Source organism: Herpailurus yagouaroundi, unplaced genomic scaffold, assembly GCF_014898765.1.
Source record: "Herpailurus yagouaroundi ecotype Mexico unplaced genomic scaffold, PumYag 203, whole genome shotgun sequence".
Taxonomy (NCBI): Eukaryota; Metazoa; Chordata; class Mammalia; order Carnivora; family Felidae; genus Herpailurus; species Herpailurus yagouaroundi.
This window is the reverse complement of record NW_024412434.1, coordinates 13,156,049-13,179,896: the sequence shown is the minus strand read 5'-3', so window position 1 is coordinate 13,179,896 and position 23,848 is coordinate 13,156,049. Positions and strand designations below refer to the sequence as shown.

At 47.4% G+C, this 23,848-nt stretch overlaps 1 protein-coding gene across 2 annotated transcripts in view; it reads right to left on the bottom strand.

Moving 5' to 3' along the window:
- The window catches only part of PIP4K2A (phosphatidylinositol-5-phosphate 4-kinase type 2 alpha), a 197,082-nt gene that overhangs the window by 42,783 nt on the left and 130,451 nt on the right, over window positions 1-23,848 (bottom strand). For both annotated transcript variants that reach the window (XM_040451242.1, XM_040451243.1), the window contains exon 4: window positions 14,040-14,192. In XM_040451242.1, coding sequence (XP_040307176.1) covers window positions 14,040-14,192 — 153 coding nt within the window. The remainder of the gene's footprint in view (window positions 1-14,039; window positions 14,193-23,848) is intronic.

The window sequence follows — 23,848 nt, the reverse complement described above, 5'->3', positions numbered from 1 at the left end:
GATGCGGGGCTCGAACTCACGGACCGCGAGATTGTGACCTGGCTGAAGTCGGACGCTTAACCGACTGCGCCACCCAGGCGCCCCCCACTGCACTTTTCAAAGGAAAGCTAGGTTTTTCCTCTCTTTAAAATGAAGGGAGAAAGAATATTGCAAAAAAAGCTCTTTTAGGTCCTTGAGATGTATGTGAAATCTCTAGGACGTGAACAGCACGAATAGTAAGATTCCAAAATTGTAAAAATTGTTAAGATCACACACGTTGTGCATATTTACAGGGAGGGGCCTGGAAGAATGGTTACCACGTATTAATAATGGAATTTTGGGTAATTTTGCTTTCTTCCCTTTTTTTTTAAAAAAAAATTATATTGTTTGAATTTTTTCATTTTACAATGGGCATTGTATAACAACAAAATGCCCTTTCAAACATTTTAGTGGTAAGCACTGTCAATAATCAACTCCGATAATATTTAACCATCTTAAGAGAAAAAAAAAAAAAAAGACCTTTATTTTTATCATTAAAGATGGACAGCATCAGAAAATGAGTTTGACTTGTGCCACCCAGAGTTGTGGCAGGTTTTAAAGATGCTCTTGCCTTTGTTTGTTTGTTTGTTTGTTTTTTTACCATACTGACCCTAACTGAGCCACACATTTTAATTTGATACATTTTTCTGAGTAGAATGTCACTTCAATTTGTTCTTAATTTGAAGTCAGATCAGTGGAACGTTTTCTATTTGTCTCCTTTCAAAAAATAGTAAATTGGGGCACCTGGATGGCTCAGTCGGTTAAGCGTCTGACTTCGGCTCAGGTCGTGATCTCCCAGTTCGTGAGTTCGAGCCCCACGTCGGGCTCTGTGCTGACAGCTCAGAGCCTGGAGCCTGCTTCGGATGCTGTGTCTCCCTCTCTCTCTGCCCCTCCCCCCCGCTTGCACTCTGTCTCTCTGCCTCTCTCTCAAAAATAAACATTTAAAAAAACCCCAGCAAATTAACTTGAGTTTTGTGGATACAAAACAGAGGGTAAAGAGCCATTGGTTGAAAATAAAACCTCTTACCTCTGATTGAAGGAAATAAAAAGGGTTGCTGTCCCTCCCCTCTGAAGAAAGACCTTGGGTGGAGTCTTAAAAACCTGGAGACTACGGGAGTCTACCTTGTGTGAACGTGGTAGAAAGACCATGGGTGTGGGAGCTGGAAAGAATGTATGTGCCTCCTGGTGTCTCCGTTCAGCAGCTGTGGGATCTCGGGCAAGCTATTAAATCACTTTTCATTTTAGTTTCATTTTCTGGAAAATGAGCACCGTAATTCCTACCATGAAGGAGGGTTACTGTCAAGATTAGAGATGAAAGTATTTTGAAACACGTCACACAATGCCTTGTGCTGCCCTACATTCCCTCCTCCTGCAGGCGACAGTGGTAATAGTAACAATTCTTCTCATTTAAAACTCTCATAAGAGACTTCACCGTTGCACCTGTCGGCTTTGTCCTCCAAACTCACCGGCAGGCATTGGACTGGCGTCTACTGAGGCAGGCTCTGCGTCGCTATTTTGGAGGCCCCGGGGGGCATGTCCCCAGCCCTGGGGGGTGGGGGGTGCACACCAGTTTCAGTCTGGCTGCTCAACCCCTCTTTGTGCTCGGATTATTCTCGTCCTGGCCCATCTTTTACAAGTCTTGCCAGTAAATGAAGTCTTTTTAATCAAAATCTCTGTGTAACGGGGCACCTGGGTGGCTCAGTCGGTTAAGCATCCAACTTCGGCTCAGGTCACGGTCTCGCGGTTCGTGAGTTCGAGCCCCGCATGGGGGGGCTCTGTGCTGTCAGCTCAGAGCCTCGAGGCTGCCTTGGATTCTGTATCTCCCTCTCTCTTGCCCCTCCCCTGCTCGTGCTCTGTCACTCTCAGAAATAAATAAACATTAAAAAAATATCTTTGGGGGGGAGCCTGGGTGGCTTAGTTGGTTAAGCATCCAACTTCGGTTTGGGTCACGATCTCATGGTTTGTGAGTTTGAGCCCTGCGTCGGGCTCTGTGCGGACAGCTCGGAGCCTGGAGCCTGCTTGGGATTCTGTGTCTCCCTCTCTCTCTGCCCCTTTCCTGTTCACACTATCTCTCTCTCTTAAAAACAAATAAACATTAAAAAAATTTTAAAAATATTAAAAAAAAATCCGTGTAAACCCACAGAGCACCATGGAACAGAGTGGATACTATTATTCAGGTTATGAACATGATAAAGAAACTCTGAATACTGTACAGGAAATCATCAAGGTTCCCCCCGCCCCATGCAGATGACATCCTACAATTCCTCTAACCTTTACGATTAAATAAATTACTGCATATAAAAATCAGATCAGGGGCGCCTGGGTGGCGCAGTCGGTTAAGCGTCCGACTTCAGCCAGGTCACGATCTCGCGCTCCGTGAGTTCGAGCCCCGCGTCGGGCTGCGGGCTGACGGCTCGGAGCCCGGAGCCTGTTTCCGATTCTGTGTCTCCCTCTCTCTCTCTGCCCCTCCCCCGTTCATGCTCTGTCTCTCTCTGTCCCGAAAATAAATAAAAAAAGTTGAAAAAAAAAATTAAAAAAAAAATCTAGATCAGTTTGATCTGCATCTCCCAGCTTCTACGCGCACTTGCGCTCAAAGGCACGTTCATCTCTGAGGCTCTCTGACGCACACCTAGAATAAACACAGAGCCACATCCCATATTCAAGCCTATCGTATTAGGTTCCAGGATCGACAGGGCAGCAGTCGGCGACAAAGGTTTAGGAAGCACTTACGGGTCAAAACTTGGCAGAAGAGAAACTCTACCCGCTCGCTAGCTGCATTTCTGGGGAGAGCTTACACGGTTTCCTTACGGGAGAGGGACGTCCGGCCGGCTCCGTGAACGCGGGGGCCGGGGGACCGCTGCTCTGACAGGCGGGTCGCTGCGCGCGGGAGCCAGCACGAAGGGGCCTGAACGGTCATCCTCTCGCGTTTTCACCAGCGGACCCAGGAAATGCTGCACACTAAGGGCAACACCAGTGGTCGCGTGTGCAAACCACGCACACAAACCCCTGGGGTAATCCCACATCTGGGAGACCTTCAATTCTCGGCCGGAGCTGTAGCTGGGCCCTTTGCACGACTCAGCCGCGTGGCGCTGCTAAACCCCGCCCCCCCCGCCCCGCCCCGTCCCGCCCCGCCCCGCCCCGTCCCGCCCCGCCCCGCCCCGTCCGGTTCCACATTCACTAGCTGTGTACCCTCCGGGGAATCACTCAACCTCTCTGTGCCTCTGCATTTAGGGAAGAGGGGTGACAACAGTACTGAGGGCACAGGGTCTTTGTGAAGAATGTGAAGGCCAGGGGAATGGGACTTGGGGGGACTGACTGCCCTGGAGTCAGGCCACAGCAAGATGAAACCAAGACCCTGGGGGGAGGGGCGGAAAAGGGAGTGGTAGAGAGGGAGGGAGACTTTCTAGGGCACCTGATGTGTTCCCCAAATGCTGGGAAATGGATTTTATTTTATTTAAAAAATTTTAAATGTTTATTAGATTTTTGAGAGAGAGAGAGAAAGAGAGAGGGAGGGAGGGAGAGGGAGGGAGAACAAATGGGGGAGGGGCAGAGAGGGGGGCGGGGGACAGAGGATCCATAGCAGGCTCTGTGCTGACAGCAGGGAACCTGATGGGAACCTGATGGGGGCTTGAACTCTCGAACTGCATGATCATATTCTCAGCTGAAGTCAGAAGCCTACCTGACTGAGCCACCCAGGCCCCTCTGGATTTTATTTTAAATACGTGACGGGGAGTCCCAATTTCAATGAATCTTCACAGAACAAAGGCTTTCTAAAAATGAATAGTTTTGCATATGTATGTGTGTATGTATTTGTTTATAAAGTTAGGCGATATTTTTGTAAATATAAAATAAACACTAACAAATTGCATTTCTCTCTCACGTTGCTTTTAGGATCAGAGGCCTGAGCCCTTTCCCTTCAAGAACTTAAACACCATTGACGAATTTACACCACAACGTGGACAAAAATGCTTCAAAAATGGTAAGAAAGGCGTGCACTGGGGGCACCATAATATTGTGCGTTTCTTTAATAACCAATTCTCTCTCTCTTTTTTAAATAGTTACAAACACCCCCGGCATCTGCTAGGTATTCATTTCTTTTTAACACTGTTGACTCAATCACAAGATAATCTAAGGAAACCTTTGCTCCCTCCCTTCTACAGGCTTAATTTCCAGATGACGAGAATGGAGAAATAACAACTTAATTCTGAGGATGACTCCTTAAGAAAAGTGTAAGTATTTCTTTCACGTTCAGCCACTGTCTGGCTGTGGCTACAAGGCGGGCCGTCCCCGGGCACACGGCTGTTCCCCACCTGCTCTGTTGCAACCTCGATCTACAGACTCAGAAACTGCGGTACCTGCCGTAGCCCGGGGGACTCCTTTCTAGAAGTCGGAAGGGTCTGCAGCCTGTGTCCTCTGCTACTCAAGGCCCCGAGGGAGATGGGGCCACCAAGGGACCAAACTTCTGGCCATGCTAATCATCCACGTGTGGCTCAGAAAGCAAGAGCGCGCTTCAGCCAGCAGAGGGGATTCTTCCCCGAGAGCGAGGGCCGAACGCACACCATCCCTCCAGGGTGTCTCAAATATGGCATTTTTCGGAGACATTCCTATCTGGGGCATGACGGCGGCTGCTCTGGGTCACCTGCAGCCTAGCTCTTCTCTCGCGTCGGAGAAGCTCGGTCTGGCGCCCGCACTGGTGGCTTTCAAATGCGTGCAACTCCGCAATGACCCTGAGTTTTCATCTGAATAGGCACTGAACACGTCCTCTCCAAGTTTAAAAAAGTGAACTCGATGGCCATCAATTCTTACTATGCTTTCTATATGGAGCTAAGACAATGACAGTTATTCTTGGGCTCAGCGTCTATATTCTCAGTGTTACACTTCCCGCATTACCTATGTTTGCATTTTAAAATATTGTTTGTATTAAGTATTTTTCACGCTTGTATTTTCATGGCTGGATACCTCCTGTTACCTGTTATTTATCACAGAGTGGCTTCTGTTTTTTTTTTCAAGAGGACTCTCAGAAACTTATATTTGCTGGCAATGTTTTTGTCTGCAACTGTGTTTTCAACACTAACAGTTTTTACTTTTTTATGTCTTCTTTGAAAAAAACGTGCTTGCTGGGGAGCATCTGAGTGTCTCAGTTGGTTAAGCGTCAGACTCTTGACTTCGGCTCAGGTCCTGATCCCGTAGTTCATGAGTTCCAGCCCCGCGTCGGGCTCCACACTGACAGTCTGGAGCCTGCTTGGGTTCCCTCTCTCCCTCTCTCTCTGCCCCTCCCCAACCTGCACTTTCTCTCCCTCAAAATAAATAAACATTTAAAAAAAAAATGTACTTGTTGGAGGGGCGCCTGGGTAGCTCAGTCGGCAAAGTGTCTAACTTCGGCTCAGGTGGTGATCTCCCAGTTTGTGGGTCTGAGCCCCGTGTCGGGCTCTGTGCTGACAGCTCAGAGCCTGGAGCCTGTTCCAGATTCTGTGTCTCCCTCTCTCTCTGCCCCTCCCCTGCTTGCGCTCTGTCGTCTCCCTCTCTCAAAAATAAATACATGTTTAAAAAAAAATGTACTTGTTAGAAAAAAATAATGTATTTGTCTGGGCACCTGGCTGGCTCAGTCGGAAAAACACGCAACTCTTGATCTTGGAGTTGTGAGTTCAAGCCCCATGTTGGGTGTAGAGATTACTTAAATAAATAGTACTTTAAAAAAATGCAATTGTAGGGGTGCCTGCGTGGCTCAGTTGGTTGAGAGGCCGACTTCAGCTCAGGTCATGATCTCACGTCTTGTGGGTTCGAGCCCCGCATTGGGCTCTGTGCTGACAGCTCAGAGCCTGGAGCCTGCTTCGGATTCTGTGTCTCCCTCTCTCTCTGCCCCTCCCCAACTCGCACTGTGTGTGTTGTGTCTCTCTCTCTCAAAAGTAAACAAACATTAACAAAAATTCATAAAGGATTCCATGGGGTAACCAGTAAAACTAAATTTTATCTCTTCATCATTCTTCCTTAGAACTTTTTCCTATATAGCTACGGGTTTGCTAGAACTGTAACACAATGATAAATTAACACGGTGAAATCAGAAATTTTAAATCCTATAAAGCCAAACAACCACAACAAGGTCTCCGTCTCCTTTGCTCTTAGGCACTCAACAAGAATAACAAGTCTTATGAATCCCCAATTTGTTGCTCCTCTCGTGCAAAATGAAACACCATGAAAAGACCCACAGCCGACGGAAGGTTTCAGCCGGGAAGGTTCTAAGTGATGTCCCGCAACAGATCAATATTTATAGCTCTGCATGCAAGTGCGAACCTGGGCTCTTGGCTTTGGAAATTGCTGTTATTATCATGTTTCACTCATTCTTCTAGAGGCTTGGAGTGACAAGTTAATATAGCATCAAATTAATACTTCAACGTCAAGTCTCGTTTCATTTAATGTTTCTGAAAGGGTAAATTACCCGTAATCCTTATGGTGCCTCTGGCTATGTTTATAGATCACTGCGCCAACAAGAAAGAAAGAAAAGAAAGAAAGAGGGGCGCCTGGGGGGCTCAGGCGGTCGAGTGTCTGACTTCGGCTCAGGTCATGATCTCACCGTTTGTGAGTTTGAGCCCCACGTCGGGCTCCGCGCTGGCAGCGTGGAGCCTGCTTAGGGTTCTCTCTCTCCCTCCCCACCCCCTGCCATTCATGCTATGTCTGTCTCTCTCAAAATAAATAAACTCAAGTAAGTGCTTAGGGCATTTTTTCCTGGCTACAATGAAAATGCAGAATGGCCGTTCCAGCCTCATCCTAAGGAGATCTGAGACCTTAAGGCCCCTCCAGAACCACACTCGACGGGAGGCTGAGCTGGTCAAAGAAGGCAGGTTCCAGAACCATCCTCTTGCCCACCAAACAGCCAGGAGCTGGGCCCCCAGAGGCCCGTGCCTAGGACTGGGAGGCCAAATGCTTCAGCAGGGGTACCTGGGAGCCAGGCCGGGAGGAGGAACTGGGGCCAGAGAAGTTGGGTTGTGTAGCAGGAAAGGCAGGGCGCTACGAGGTGTAGATCCTGACAGAAACATGTTGTGCTCCCCGTTCACCGTCTTCGGCACAGAGAAAGCTCTCTGGACAGCACCTTGCCTAAAGTAAAGCTCGGGGACCCTCTGGAGATTAAGCAAGGAGCTCACCAGGACCACCAAAGACGAGAAGGCAAGTGTGGCGGCCCTTGGGGAAGGCCTTCCCACCCAGCTGTGGAGCGCAGTCTGCGGCCTTGTTGGCAGGCTCCTTCTGCACCTGCCTCCCTGTCACTGGCCCAACGCAGGAGCTTCTCGGGGGGAGGGCTCAAGAGCACTGCACCAGTCGGCCACAGCTTCATTGGCCTGCATGGCGGTCTGACTCCCCGTCTGCCCAATCCTGCCCCTCCCCCCTCCCCTCCCCTACCTAGGTATGACCCCTAGTCTACATCTTGACCCCACACCGTGTGGGCTTCTGCTTGGGAAGGTTGCTCTGAGGCTTTTATCTTAACTTAATTGTATATTTAAAAAATTTTTTTAATGTTTATTTATTTTTGAGAGAGAGAGAGAGAGAGAGAGCGTGAGCGGGGGAGCGGCAGAGAGAAACAACAAATTCAGGTTCCCAGAAATTACAAAGGTTGGGACAATCAGAAAGAGAATTCGAACAGCTCTGCATAAAACACTTAAAAGACAGAAGATGGGGGCGCTTGGGCGGCTCGGTTGGTTAAACGTCGGACTCTTGATCTCAGCTCAGGTCTTGATCTCAGGGTCGTGAGTTCAAGACCCGCACTGGGCTTCATGCTGGGTGTGAAGGCTACTTAAAAAAGAAATACATTTTTTAAAAGCTAAAAAAACTAAAAATAAAGAATGCCATTTCAGACATGGGCATATTACAAGCAACTATCAGGAATGAACCGGCAGATATTTAAAAATGGAACTTCTGGGAGGAAAACAGAATTATAGAAACAAAAAGCATTGGATAGGTGAGACAGGGGAACGGGACAGTATAGCTGGAACGGGTACAGCTGAGGAATTTCCCCGGAATCTCACGAGCAGAGGTGTTTGCAGGTGGAAAATGGCAAAGAGAAGTGATGAGCCGTGGAGACCAGAATGAGAACGTTCTAGTTGTTGCAGAGGCAAGAGGAGAAAAGACGATGTATAAAGAGAAAAGGTCGGCGGAATTTCCAGGAACTGGAGAAGATCTGCTGCAGGAGGCAGGTGCCGTGAGTGGGTTGGGCAACTCCCTGGAAACCCGAGACCCAATGTGTAGGATTCCAGGAGCCGGGAGCCGGGAGGCAAGGGCTCTGAGCACCCCATTCGTTAGCAAGCAGCAACTCCCCACCTGCAAAGTGGAGCTGGGGTGGGGGGACTCCCTGGGGACCCCAGAGATGGCAAAGGCCTTTCCTGATGTTTCTGGCTGTTTCTAAGACCAAGAAATGCGTCTGCGGCTTCTGAGGGCAGAGGCCCTGCTGGGAGCTCAGAGCTCCCTGGCACCTCCTGGACTTAAAGCTTTAATGTCCTTTTCAAATTTTAACAGACCTCTTCTCCAGACACGGAACCAAAAACCCAAGGGCAGACTCGGGAGTGTTTCCCCAGTTCTAGAAAGGAGATACTGCCCTGCCGCCTGAGAAGCTTCGTCAGCATCACCTGGGAGCACGTTAGAGACGCAGCATCGCAGGCCACACCCCAGAGCCACGGAGTCAGAATCTGCGTTTGTGTGGGAGGCTCGAGCGTTGCGTCTAGAATCAAAGTCTGAGAAGCAACGATGTGGTCTGTAACTGTTTCTCCTGTGCCAACACTGGTTGTTTTAACGGCCGGCTTTTATGGTGCCTGTTTTCTGGGTTTTCCTCTACCCGTGGCTCACTCTTCGAATGATAACGCCGACACCACTGTCCTTCGTGGGAAGGTAAAAAGATATGGTTCAGAGAGGGTCCAAAAAAAGTCCAGCATTCACTCTAAATCCTCCGCTGAGATGTGAGGTACTCGCATAACATCCAGATTCAGCTCAAGTTACTGACTGTTTCCCAATTGCCAAGGATAAAAAGGGATTTGGGGGCGTTACTTTATCAATTCTTTCAGTTGATCATTTCAGTCATTTGAAATAAAAAAAGAAGCACTTTTAAACCCTGAATTGCAAAAACTGAAAAGATATTCTTAGGCATTTCTTGATCATTTATACTAACTTGTTCCCTCTCCTGAAACTTCTAACATTTTACTGACACTGACTCTGAATTTCAGTTAACGCTGAAGGACAGGATACCAAAACTCCCAGTGAATTCAAGCCGGTGGGGAAAAAAAGAATCACCCACTTAAAGAGGAAGTAAGACATTCAAGCAGGTTCTTGACCATTTTTTTTCCCCCTTTTCGAATGCTCTCTGACACAGTCGGGCCAGTCAGCTGATAATCGTCACTTACGAGACCCAAGTTTACTGTAGCCTGACAAAACCCGAAGATGGCGTTGACACCAAAACATTAGGTTATTTTCCCAAATAAAACAAAGAGAAAACCAAATAAAGTAAAAGAGACTTGTAAGTGTTTCCTTTGCTACATACAAATTTCCCGCTGGTCTGAGAGACGACGCTGAGTAGAAATTAGGGTAGGATTTCGGCCGCATGTCAAGACTAAAAAGCAAGACGCAAGGACTTGGGAAAAATTCGAACTCCTTGTGGTTTGAATCCTCATTTGAATCCTGCAACAGGACCACACGGTATCAGAAACCAGGCCCCCCAGTGGATCGAAAGAGTTCACGGGGTTCAACACCGGGAGGGAGTAGAACAGTATTTATCTTAGTCATTTGTTTAGCACGGACCATACACCAACCTGAGCAGGTTGTAAAAATCAATTCGCCTAATTAGCACAAAACCTAAGGAGGTTGGTGCCTGATGAAGGAGGTTCTGTGATCCAAATTTTATAGGCAGAGAAGCGGCAGGGAGAGGTTAGGTAACTTGCCCCAGGTCGCGGCGCTGGTCACGGGCAAAAGTGAGCACACAGCTCCGCAGTCCGAGGCTTGAACCCTCTCCCACACCGCATGGCCGGGGAGGTAGGCTCGTCAGAAGCTTGATCCCAGGAAACATGTATTTAAACATCTAGCAATGTTCCACTTGTCCAGACACTGGCCTGGTCTCTGACCTTCCAGACCATAGGCTGCAGCTCTGGGGAGATTTCATCAAAACGGAAAACAACGAAGGGAAAGAGAAGTCACAGGGCCATGCCATTACCACAGCTATCAGCAAGTCCATCCGTTTATTCCACAGGAGACACCCTCTCGGAGGGCCGGTCCTGTCAACGGACGGGTTGCTCGTTGCTCGTCTACTAGCCCAGGTGGTTCAGAAGCACAGCACATTAGAAGGTAAAGGCGGCAAAAAGCAACACGGAAGGGAAGAATTGTCAGTTGCCGCTAAAGCAAGAGACAGAAATTTATGACTCCACATAAATCCCAGAGTTAGTGTAGGCCTACTCGAAGCGGGAAGAAAGGCCTGACGTGCATCTCAAACGCCTCTGAGCGTCACCGAACAGAGCAGAGAACCACAACTCCTGGATTGCAGATGACGCGGCCTGTGTCTGATCGCCCGGAACAGCTACCCAGGGGCACGAGCAGGGCTGAGCTCAGCACCATGGAAAGTTACCCACAGCTCACGGGAAGGTGGCCTGTGAGAGGAGCAGCGTGAAGAAGGTTCAAGTTCAGTCTGGAGGAAGCCAGGCCGGCAGAGGGCCGGGGAACCCGTGCAAACTGCCCCCTCCCTGGCATGATCGTGTCGATCGAGTGTAATTACCGTCTGGTTTCAGCAGCCTACGGTGATGATTTTCTTTTAAAGTCCTAGGAAATTCTGTGCTGCGTGGCTGTTTGCAAGGATGACGTTTATTGTGCCACATGCCCCCTCTGTGGGGTGCTCCTCAAGACCGCGCTGTCTGATCTTAATACCAAGAACAGTTGTGTTCCTCCTGAACAACCGATCCATCTGTACCTTCAGGCACAGCAGCCGTGTAACTGACACACTCAGGTTTCTCTTTCCGCTTTGGATGCTAGGAAACCGCGGTCTACCGGACCTCGTCCTACCAAGCACACTGGTCACCATGGCATGACATTTGTGGCTCATCCCACGCTCCGTTTTGTGCCTTCGCCCTCTCCTTCCCTCTTGTATGTTCCCTTTCTTCCCACTGATTCTATCTTTTATTTCAAACTTCCTTGAAGGCCACCTTATATCCTTTCTGGAATTAGGTCAAGAGTAAGACCGTGAACGAATGAATGAATGAATGAATGAATGAATGGAACTCAGGTGGGGACACTGAGGTTCAGAGATCGCCTAAGTAGCCATTTCATAACAAGCCAGGGTCTATGTCTCCTGCTTTTCAATGTCACGTCCTTTACATTAATTGTGTTAACAATGGTGATTCTCAATGATCAAGATGCTTTATATTTAAAAATACTATTTCTAAGAGGAAAGAAAAATCCAGATGTTGGCTAATTCAGACTTTTCTGGATGAAGAACATACCGAGAAAATAACAATTTTCTAGCAGTGGAACGGAAGGAAATCTTGCGCGCTCTGAAAGCCCTGGGAGCACGTCAATCGATTTGTTTTGATCCCTGATGTATTTTATGTAATACGAACACTATGTCAGATCTGCATGTTAGGGTACAGGGACTACCCGGGAGAAAACGCTTCAAACAGTGATTTCTGTAAAGTCAAAAAAATTCTCAACTCAACGCTGTCATCAAGGAGTTGATGCTTGAATTGTGTGTCACCTTTTACTAGAACAGTATCAGAGTCATGTATCAGAAGAGTATGTTTTCATCAGTCACTTGAGGTATCACTTTGCTTTGAATGTTCTGAGGCAATTTAGAGAAAGAATAAAAAGAATGTCTAAGTATGACATTAAGTTCCAGAGGGGGAACACGAAATAGTAGACAGCTTAAAAGGTGAACAGGTAAACGCTGCCTCTTACAATCCAATCCATTCAGAAGCGAGTGCCTTAGTGTTTCCCCCCTCGCCTGTACTATGCTGGCATTTTAAAGCATCCTTCATATTAGGCAATAGCATAAATGCTCTAGAACAAGTTTCAAAAGGAACAGATGTTATAAAAGATTTTTTAGATAGGAAATGAATGTACAGGCCGACTAATGTTTTTAGAAAACAAATCAGGCGCGGTCCCCCGTTTCCTGAAACAGAATATAGCTCAAAGATGTTGACAGATTTCACTGCGAGCAGAATGCAGTCGATCACATTTGCAAAGATGGGAGGAAACAGCAACTGCGAAGAAATGATCCACGATGGTCAGCACATCGTGCGTGACCATAAAGTAAGGAAGCTGACTTTTATTTTTTATTTATTTATGTATTTAAAAAATTTTTTAGGGGCGCCTGGGTGGCGCAGTCGGTTAAGCGTCCGACTTCAGCCAGGTCACGATCTCGCGGTCCGTGAGTCCGAGCCCCGCGTCGGGCTCTGGGCTGATGGCTCAGAGCCTGGAGCCTGCTTCCCATTCTGTGTCTCCCTCTCTCTCTGCCCCTTCCCCGTTCATGCTCTGTCTCTCTCTGTCCCCAAAATAAATAAACGTTGAAAAAAAAATTTAAAAAAAAAAAATTAAAAAAAAAATTTTTTTTAATATTTTTGAGAGAGAGAGAGAGAGAGCGAGTGAGCATGAGCGGGGGAGGGGCAGAGAGAGAGGGAGACAACGAATCTGAAGCAGGCTCCAGGCTCTGAGCTGTCAGCACAGGGCCCGACGCGGGGCTCGAACTCACGAACGACGAGATCATGACCTGAGCTGAAGTCGGGCGCTTCACCAACTGAGCCACCCAGGCGTCCCAGAAAATGACTTTTAAACAGACATCTCGGGAGCTCACAAGTCCAAAGGAGCACTGCCATCAACACAGTCACCTTAAGAGGCGGGTACATAATAATGATTCAGAATCCTTTGGTTAACACAGGCAGGGCCCTCAGCACTTTGTCTGACTACCTTCTGTGCAGCCAATCGTTACCTGGAGGTATTCAGGTAAAAAAACAAAGCAGGACTCTAAAAGCGTGTGTGTGTGTGTGTGTGTGTGTGTGTGTGTGTGTGTGTATGCGCGCGCATGTACGTGTTTTAGCGTGTGGTTCAAACACGAGTTCTGAGGAGGACCGCTATGATGTTGTAAACAACGGTTACATTCACGCCACTGTTGTGTGACTTAATGAGAATGGTTCCCACCACCATATATTGAGCTCCTAAGGTATGGCAGACGGGGTGCTAATGTACATTCTCCCGTTCAACCCTCAGGACTCCAGAGTTAGGTGCTGTTATTATCTCCACTGTATAAATAAAGGAAGAAAATGAGGCTCTGAAGTCCAGCAGTCATGTGGTTAGTAGGCGACAGGGCTGGGATTTGAACCCAGGATTGTCTGATACTGGACTGCATGCTCTTATTCCACAGTAAGTGGAAAAGCCTTTTGTACCTCTGGCTGGGCCCTGAGAACAGTTGTTCTACCAGGCACACTTACACTGGAATTTATTGAGATTGAGAGAGGGAGGGAGGGAGGGAGGGAGGGAGACAGAAGGACAGACTGCTGCTCCCAAGGGTACCTTCATTTTATCCCCAGGGGATTATAAAGGGATAACATGAGGGGTGAAAAAGAGGCAGGAAACACAAACACCCACTTTCTCAAACCAAACAATTTTCTCAGAGTGGGGTGGACCTTTCTGGGGCCAGGACAGGATTTGGACATGTAAGTGAATAAGTCCTCGAGAGATCAACACCTAACTTCTGGCATGGGTGAAACACTTCTGAAATGTTGCCAAATCTTAAACCGAGTGATTTTAAAATCAGAACGGTCATCATCAAAACTATTATGGAGAAGAGTTTCACGTGAAGAATGTTTTACACATAACTAATGCTCTTCCTAGTATAAGAATTCCTAAATGTTATCAGTCATCCGGCCACAGTAGTGTTAAGAAACCCAGCTAGAGGAGACTTTTATGCCAAATGTGTTCTCATCATTTCCTACCTAGATCTTTGGTCTTGGTCCTAATTCATCGTGACTTTCAGTTCACTTTCTCAAGAGTTTCAAATACAGAAAAATTACCTGGTGGTATTTCTTCAGGATGTTGTGCATTTCGGCCACATCTTCACTTGTGATGGTCTTGATGATGTATCTCTTGTCATAGGAAGTGTGGAATCGAGCCCCGCTGCGTGCCTGGGAGTCGTTGGGAAGGGGTGCGCTCCTCGTCAAGGAATTCTTCCCGTTGGGATAAGGTTGGAGGGAAGAGGAAAGAGACTGGTTAGAGGCATGGCTTTCTCATTTGCAGATCACGTGCTGTCATCACAAGTCTTCAAACACGGTTACGTTTGGAAGAAATCGGTGTAAGTAGGGTGACATTATATATTCATAGTAACTCAAGCGGGTAGTCTTTCAAATGTAATGCAGACAGCTTGGATCCGTACTGTGCTTCCAATGTCCTTAAAGTAGGCAAATCCTAGAATTACAATCAAAGTTATTGTGTTCACCTTGTTCTTTTAAAAAAAAAAAAACTTTTTAAAATGTTGATTTATGTTTGAGAAAGAGACAGAGAGAGTGTGAGCGGGGGAGGGGCAGAGAGAGAGGGAGACACAGAATCCGAAGCAGGATCCAAGCACAGAGGCCGACACGGAGCTTGAACCCACGAACCGCGAGATCGTGACCTGAGCCGAAGGCGGACGCTCAACCGACTGAGCCACCCAGGCGCCCGTCACCTTGTTCTTTTCTGAGTGGGACAGGGCTCGGATTTTCTTCTGAATAAAATTAGGTTCCAGTCGTGAAAACCTTTTTTTTTTCTTTATATTCCCTGAGTGGTTTCCTTATAGGACAGGTATTCTCCTAAACAGCAGGTGCAAAGCATTTCTTTCTCCTAATTCTGGTAACATCTCCATGAAATGGTTACTATTAATATTATCACAGGTTTACAGAGGAGGAGACGGGATAAGAGATGGGTTGATCATTGGGCAAAGGTCACACGGCTAGTAAGGGGAAGGGCTAGGATCCCATCTCCAGGGCTGCCGGCTCAGAACCCAGGTTCTCAACTAGGAAAACTACTCAAAACTGTGTTGTCTGTGGCATGCCTGGGGAGGAGCTGGGGCAGGTGTATTCTAAACTAGCTCCTCCTAAGATTCTGGCTTGGTCCACCCCCACCCCCCCTTCAGCCATTTTTGAGAACAACTTAGCTCCTGGAGAGTGGATGAGGAGGGGCTCTTGGAGCACCAGTTCATTCCAGTATCTGGGTCACACTAATGGCACTCTAGCTACATAAGCCCACCCTAATGTCTCCCCTCTTCTCATTTGTGACTCTCCTGTTTGAATCTCCTGTTTTCTTTCTTTCTTTTTTTTTTTAAGATTAAAAAAAAAATGTTTACGGGCACCTGGGTGGCTCAGTCAGTTAAGCGTCTGACTTTGGCTCAGGTCATGATCTCATGGTCCGTGGGTTCATGCCCCACGTCGGGCTCTGTGCTGACAGCTCAGAGCCTGGAGCCCGTTTCGGATTCTGTGTCTCCCTCTCTCTCTCTCTCTCTCTCTCAAAAATAAATAAAAACACTAAAAAAAATTTTTTTAATATTTTTTTATTATTAAAAAAATTTTTTTTAATGTTTTTATTTATTTGTGTGAGAGACAGAGTGCAAGCAGGGGAGAAGCAGAGGGAGAGGGAGACACAGAATCCGAAGTAGGCTCCAGGCTCTGATCGCTCAGCACAGAGTCCGACGTGGGGCTTGAACCCACAAACCGTGAGATAATGACCTGAGCCGAAGTCCGACGCTTAACCGACTGAGCCACCCAGGCCCCCGATGTTAATTTATATTTGAGAGAGACAGAGAAAGTGTGTGGGAGCACAACAACAAGGGAGGGGCAAAGAGAGAAGGAGGCAGAAGATCTGACTGAGCCACCCAGGCACCCCAATCTCCTGTTTTCTTGACCTCCCCCACTTCCCCCACCTTCTCACACTGGTCACTCAGCCGACTAGGATAACCTGTAGCATCTGAGAAGTCTGGTCCGCACCCCTGCTACCTGTGCTCCTCAGTGTTGCCCTTTCTGCCCTGCCTGGCTCCACTCGGCTGCATCTGAGGGATTCAAAGGCAAAGACCCTTTCCCCCTCCAACTTCCTCTCTACCAGTGGGCACTCCAAAGCCCCAGTGAATGTCTCGTTAAGGGACAGACGTCTTTAGAGAGGCAGGGGATATCACTGCATCATGGATTTTCAAGGGGAGAGTTCCTCTGTGTCTGGTATATTCAAGTCTCCTTATCCTTTCCTTCCTTTCTAGATGAAATCCAGCAAGGTTTGGCTATATGAAGCAGAACTAAATTGTGGGGGCAGAGTAAGACCTCCTGAAGGTCCGCCTCGGGCTGAGGGAGGGTCTCCCAGGCTGGGTGCTGATGCCACGGCAGCGCACCGTGCTGTCCTGTGCGTCTCGCTTGCGATGTGGCGGCCACACCTGTCAAGTGCAAAGTCAATGCTGCCGATTAACTGAATTTGCTTTCCTCAGCCTATTAGAAACTGGAGAGAGGGGGGAAAAAAAATCGATGCAACTTGCAATGACTTTACATAGCAGGATTTGGCAGTGTTAAGTCATTCTTAAGACCACTGAAATTCATTAGACCGAGAAGGATGGAAATAATTTTCAGGATGAAAATGGCCATATTGATAAAGAGTTTAATTCTCAATCACGTTTTTCTTTCTCCCCTCAAAAAAAAAAAAAAATTCTCCTTAGTAGAATAAAAAGGAAGAGAATCAGAGTGAATTCCCCCTTTAGGGGTTTTAAATGCTAGCAAAAAAAAAAAAAAAAAAAAAAAAAAAGCAGTCATTGCTACTGGCTAATGGTCTCACATTCTCCTCCCACACGTTAACCTGCAGAAAATTATTCCAAATAACTCCTTTCAGGAAGGGGGTGGGGTATATAGTAAAGGGCACCTGTGTTCTGCAAAGGACAGAATTAAGGCAGCATATTTACAGATCGCTTTCCTAGGTGTTACAGAGGCCACTGGGAAGACAATACAATTGAAAGCTGCACACTAAGTGCTTCTCAAACTTTAAGGAGCAACCAAATCACCTGGGATCCTGTTAAAATGTAGGTTCTGACCCAGCAGGCGTGGGGTGGGGCATCTGAAGCAGATGGGGCTGCTCACAGCAGGTCTGCCGCCCGTGGGACAATCAAGGGTCCACTGAACGGTGGCTATGACGTGTTTTGTGTGTTCTTAGTGCGTAAAGTCATTACACACTTACCTGCATGAACACCTTTCCCGTTATATTCTGTGCAACTCTGCTTTGATTAAAATGGGAGGCTTTACGGTGAGGATGAAGAATTGATTGCATCCACTGTATTAATTCATTAAAGGAGTGTTTCATTATGATATGTACAAGGCAGCGTCTGAATTTCCAAAGGGCTGGAAATGATTCATCCAATGAGCAGCACCTCCTTAGCTCAGACGCTACCTCCTTGCAAATTCTTTGTCTTCCCCTTCAGTTTCAAATATATTGACAAGCATTTATTATAGACTCTGTATGAGCATACTGCCCACGTCCTAATCCTGGTCATAACACTTCACAAATTCTAATCTTAATTCTGCCTCAACTCAGTTTTTCAATAATCACGTGAGTGGTCCCAACCTACAGTGCCTACTTCCGCTATGTGTAAGGATTTTTTTTTAAGGCTCTTCAGTTTCAAATAATCAGTGAAGTTAGGAACAGATACTTGTCACAGTTAAGAATGTACCTTTTATAATCACTATGAATGTAAAAAGACAGGGAATCAAGTTCACCGAACGACCTAGACAAGCAGAAAATCGGAAGAGAAAACACAATTTATACAAAATGCACGATCCTTGGAATGACTCAAGCACTTGGGAAAATCCAACTCATTAGTTCATATTTTATTTTCACAACACTCCTCTGAGATAGGAAAGGTCAGGTGCATTTTCCCACTTGAAGATAACCAAACTGTGGAGTACAACGGAGTCAAGTAATAATGCCTAAGCCTCCTGCCGGAAGCTTCCTCCGAGGAAGCCAGAAAGGGCAATTTTTGAAAAGACTTTTGACATTACTTAACATCATCATCATCGACCTTCTGTGGTCTTTGAAATAAGGTAGGAGAGAGAGAGAGAGAGAGAGAGAGAGAGAGAGTGTGTGTGTGTGTGTGTGTGTGTGTGTGTGTGTAAAGGCAGTACTGTGTAATGGTAGGGAGCCGGGCTGGAACCCAGTACGTGTTCTGTCATCCTCAACCCTTGGATGTCATTGAGCCTCTCTGAGCCTCAGTTTCTGTGTTTGTGAACGGATGGAGAATAAAGCAGGGGAGAGAGGGGGAGCTGAATGAGATGTCTACCTCTGACCTTTCATAACTCTAAGAACGTCTTTACCCGAAGGCACGACGTGCCGCTCCAGGAACCGGAGATTCACCTCGGAGGGTGAGTCTGCATGTTTCCCAACAGAAGCGTAGTCAGAAAAGTACGCCCACTCAGCAGGGGCATGATGATGGTTTAGGACGTCTGGGCCATGATTCAACGGGGGGTGGCAATCGTTCTTAGGGGAGCATGAAACTGACGCTTCGCTGATTGCAGATGGGCTCAGGACGATTTCAGCAAGGCCGAGAAAGGGGGCTGAGGGGAGGAGGTCAGGGCTGCGGGCCGACAGGACTCGCTGAGCGGCCTCGGTACAGTCTGCTACCTAGCAAAGCCGAATATTGAAATTCTTCAGTGCGCTCGGCTCTGTCCCAAAGGAAAAACGGACTGTAGAATCACACAGGATGCTTGGTGAGTTTGCGAGGTCAAGAGGAGGAAGGCCCGAGAGAAGCAGAGCTTGGGATGGCCTTCAGGAGCCCCCCGAGGGGCCCTCTGTGTGTAAGTAATTCTCTTAATCCAGGAGCACGACAGCTGGAAACAACCTTGGAGATTATTCCAAACCATCCCATGACAGGCAAGAAAACAGAAGCCCAGAGTGGAAATGACTTGCCTGCCTCAGTGCTTTAACACCTCGGTGGGATGAGGTACGTGGGGGGGCCCTGCAGGGGCAGTCGGCCACCATCCCTCCCGGGCTGGAGAGTCTGGGGCGTATCAACAATGGGACTGTTGACACAGATTCTTCCGTGGTGACAAATGCCTTCTAATCACAACTTAAGAGCACGGGCGAACTGGCCCAAAACCAAAAGTGTCTCAGGTTTGCAGTTTCGCCAAGGAAAGGTAAATCCTCGGTAACAGCTTCGACGCGAATGCAGCCCAGAGTCCTCAATTCGCACTTTTATTAACATGTGTCTTTATGTATCCTGACTCATCCTAGGGCTGTTCGTTCCTCGACTTGGGGGAAGAGGGGGAGGAATAGGAGCCGTCTTCTCTCCAGGCAAGAGTTGAAAGCGATGGATGTTTGTGGAACAGGTTTCGGGACAGGGAAAGCCTGTGTGGCTGAGTCCCGAGCTTGGAGTCAGACAATCCAATGGCACAGAGGGGGCTGGGAGATGCCTAAGCACTCAGTATTTCTGCCGGTCCCGTCCGTGCACTGGGGTGACAGCACCAATCCTGAGATTTCTTCACATTTCTGACCAGGTGGTGTAGTTCATTGTGCCTGTTTTAATCAGTCCACACGTTCTGGGAATTGCTGGGGGTTCTCATTCTCTTTTGGGGACTGGCTCCTATCTTTACAGACTGCCCCATCCTCTGTCTTTCCCTGCTTAAAGCAATAAGGGTTTTCTTGGCAAAGAATGCCAAGGCTGAAAGAAGTAATCCTTTCCTCCGGGAGTGCTAACCTCTGGCTCATTCTCTACAATGCTCAACTGGTAAGGAAAGAAAGAAACAGAAAAAGAAGTTAAGGCAAAAATCTGCAAGCTAGGACAAGATCTGCACGGAAGAAAGAAGGTCTAGCTGATGGCACCATTTAAAAAACAAAAAAATCTTTCTAAGGGCACCTGAGTGAGGGCTCAGTCAGTTAAGCGTCCGACTCTCGGTTTCAGCTCACGTCATGATCTGGCGATTTCGGGCTCTGTGCCGACAGCGCAGAGCCTGCTTGGGATTCTCTCTCTCTGCCCCTTCCTCACCCATGCCGTCTCTCTCTCTCTTAAAATAAGTACATAAACTTAAAAAAAAAAAAAAAAACAAAACCTCTTTCTCATCTGGACCACCTGATTTAAAAAAAATTTTTTTTTTCAACGTTTATTTATTTTTGGGACAGAGAGAGACAGAGCATGAACAGGGGAGGGGCAGAGAGAGAGGGAGACACAGAATCGGAAACAGGCTCCAGGCTCTGAGCCATCAGCCCAGAGCCTGACGCGGGGCTCGAACTCCCGGACCGCGAGATCGTGACCTGGCTGAAGTCGGACGCTCAACCGACTGCGCCACCCAGGCGCCCCAGGACCACCTGATTTAAAAACCAAGTCTGAGATGAAAGTCTGATGTAACCAAAGGCCTACAAAGCACCATTTACAGGGCTGGTTCAGAGACCTTCAAGGTAATTCCTATTTCCAAAATAAAAAATTTACTGTCAGGAATGTTCCCCCTGACCTACCTGTCCATGTGTATGAGAAAGCTGCCTAGAGTGTGGAGCTCTATTCTCATTAGAGAACAGATTCCCTGTCAAGGACAAAGCTTAGAGAGTTATATATTCTGAAATAAGGTGTGCTTAAGAAATTCAAAATCTGGGATTCTGAACCTCTCAGTTCAAAAGTGTGAACATGCAAAACAAAGTGCCCTGGGGATATCTGGGGTCAAAGTCACAACACAATATAAAGGCAATCCAGGGCATTGAGTGTGTGAAATGTCCATCCCATTACATATTCCCAAGTCTAGAAGCCATCGGAAGAGAACGCATTATCACCAACCTACTAAGTACACACTCATCAGAAGATTCTGAACGTCGAGACCATCTCTCTGTGTTTACTTTATTCATCCGTCTATCTAGTTTCCTCATATTTCCTCAGGCTCACATTAACATAAGCAGAGGCCTGATGTTTCAAGTTCCAAACAGTGCTGATGAGGAAACTAGGAGACGGAATAACATGGAATTGGACACGGGAACTTTAGAAATCAAGACTATGAATTTGGACAAGTTATTTAAGCTCTTTGTGCCTCAGTGTCCACATCTGTAGAAAGGTAATAATGATGAGGATAATGATAATACCAATCAAAAGTTTGCCTGGGGGTTAAATTAGAGAATGTAAACTTTTTATAATAGTGCCTGGAATACAGTAGTACTCAGTAAACAGTGGCTATTATTATAAATAGTAAATTTCAACTTGGAAGCTACTTAGAGGTGCAGACTGATATTGACAGATGATTCTGCAGGTTAGGAAGTTAAGAATGAAGGATTTATAGAGGTGCCTGGGTGGCTCAGTGGGTTAGGCGTCTGACTTCAGCTCAGGTCAAGATCTCACGGTTCATGAGTTTGAGCCCCGCGTCCGACTCTGTGCTGACAGCTCAGAGCCTGGAGCCTGCTTAGGATTCTGTGTCTCCCTCTCTCTACCCCTTGCCCACTCACACTCTGTCTCTCTCTCTCAAAAATAAATAAACGTTTAAAAAAAAAAAATGAAAGACTCATAGTAAGTTCTTCTAATTTGCTCTTGATTCCTCCTGTCCCCGCCCTGGCCAAGCCTCTAGTTTGTACCCAGTGAAAATTGAGAGCCACAGACTCTCCATTCACCTTTGCAGGTTATTTCCTACAGCCCTCCATAACAACCACTTATATTTTTATAAAAGAACTTAAAACATTCTATAAAGAACTTTCAAGTTGAAAATTCCCAACCCGCAAGGTCTTTCTCCTGTCCTTGGCCCCCGCTTACCTCCACCAAAGGGGAAAGGGGTGGGACAAGTCTCTAAAGAAATAGAAAGGTGTGGGGGGAGGCAGCTGGGGGCAGTGGGTGCCTCCTTCTTGAGGAGGAGGAAGGGAGGAAAGTAGGCTGGCTGAAGATGCCCATGAATCTGCAGGAATGGCAGGGGTGGGGGGGGGAGGGGATGGACTCAGGGTAGCCCAATGTGCAGGCCTCCGTTGCCTCTGTTACCTCGAGGGAGAAACAAGAATAATGAAGGGTGAGCAGGTGCCGGCTAAAGATGAGGGCTTGAGGAGAGGAATGGAGGTTTGGAAAAGTAACCTTGGAACTGATCGTCCGGGAAGTCACCTGTGTAATAGGTTGGCTTCCCACGAAACCACAATCCCATTCAATGCGGGGCCTTCAAAGACTCCCTTTAATATTCAAAATATGGGGGCGCCTGGGTGGCGCAGTCGGTTAAGCGTCCGACTTCAGCCAGGTCACGATCTCGCGGTCCGGGAGTTCGAGCCCCGCGTCGGGCTCTGGGCTGACGGCTCGGAGCCTGGAGCCTGTTTCCGATTCTGTGTCTCCCTCTCTCTCTGCCCCTCCCCCGTTCATGCTCTGTCTCTCTCTGTCCCAAAAATAAATAAACGTTGAAAGAAAAAAAAAATTAAAAAAAAATATTCAAAATATGAATGAACAGACCTTGGTACAGCGTCACTGCCCATAAGGTCTCAGCGTGTATGACAGAAATAGAGCAAGTCAGAAGTTAAGGGCGACGAGCCCGCCCAACTCCCCTCCCCCGCCCCTCACTCTGTTACCTGATGATCTGCAAAGAAAGTTGGACTTCATGTCTTTAGGTTTCCTTCTCGCTCTCCTAATCGCTATTCAGTGATAGTTACTGCTGTTAGCTTGTAGAGACGTAGGAACGGATAATGATTTGCTATCAGTTTAGGGTGAAATCTAATCATAAATGTAAAACTAACTGCTGTGTTCATTGGCTACCCCTTTCTTCTATACATGTGTTAGCTTCATATTATAAACTATGTAACGTTTTAAATTCACTTGTTCTAAATGGAAATACCGTTATCACAACGCCCGGCCCTCGAGAAAAAGGCAACTGAAATCAGTGGTGGAAGGAAAAAACAAAATCATATACTGAATATAAACGAATCTTAAACCGCGAACATTCTTCTGTCTTCATGGCGTTACTGAGCTGTAACTCACATACCACACAATTCGCCTACTTCAAGTTCAATGGTTTTTTTTTTAAGTATATATACAGAGTTAACCATCCCCGCAATGAATTCTGGAACATTTTCATCACCTCAAAAAGAAGCCTGGACCCGTTAGCAGTCACTCCCATTCTGACCCGCTCTAGGAAACCACAAATCCACTGTCTTCTAGATTTGCCTGTTCCGGACATTTCATAGAAACGCTCCTACGGGACAGAGGCGTGTGTGACAGAACCCAACTTTCTTCTTGCAAGTCCCTGACGTGACCGACGGTGCTGGCTGTAGCCCCTGGGCCGTCTCTGGGCGAGTGAAGGGACATTGCGGGCACCCTGTCCTCGGTCCAGTGCAGGGGATGCATGACAGCCAGCAGATGTTGCGTCGTGGGGTACTTCTGGGCTTGCTGGGGAGTTGGGGGGGGGAGAAGATGGGCTCTGACAAAAACTGAAATTCTGGGGCAAAGCTATTGGAGGTAGGGCGGGTAGCAATCTGACCACTGAGCCCAGATTTGCTTGCCTATCTTGCCAGTTGGTAAGTGAACTTTTTCTCAGCACCTCCATTTTCCACAGCCACATATATTACGGATCGTACAGCGCCCTGTCCCCAAACCTCAAGAGCCGTGTTTGAAGCTCCAATATACCATGTCAGCCCTCCGCAGGGAATAAAGGAAGATCATGAGAGATACGGCTCCCTCTTCAGCGGCCTTCGTGCGCTTCTAAATGGAAATTTGTTGTCATTTCCCTTCAGAAAGGGATTCATGGTGCCATCCTCCCTCCCCACTCCTCTACAGTCTACACTGAAGAGGTTTGTTTCCTCAGTGGGAGGGGCGGGGTTGGGGGCGGGGGGGGGGTGCCCAGAAGGAGGAAATGTAAAGGTCAATTTGATTAGCTCATTCTTAGCGGCCATCTTCTAA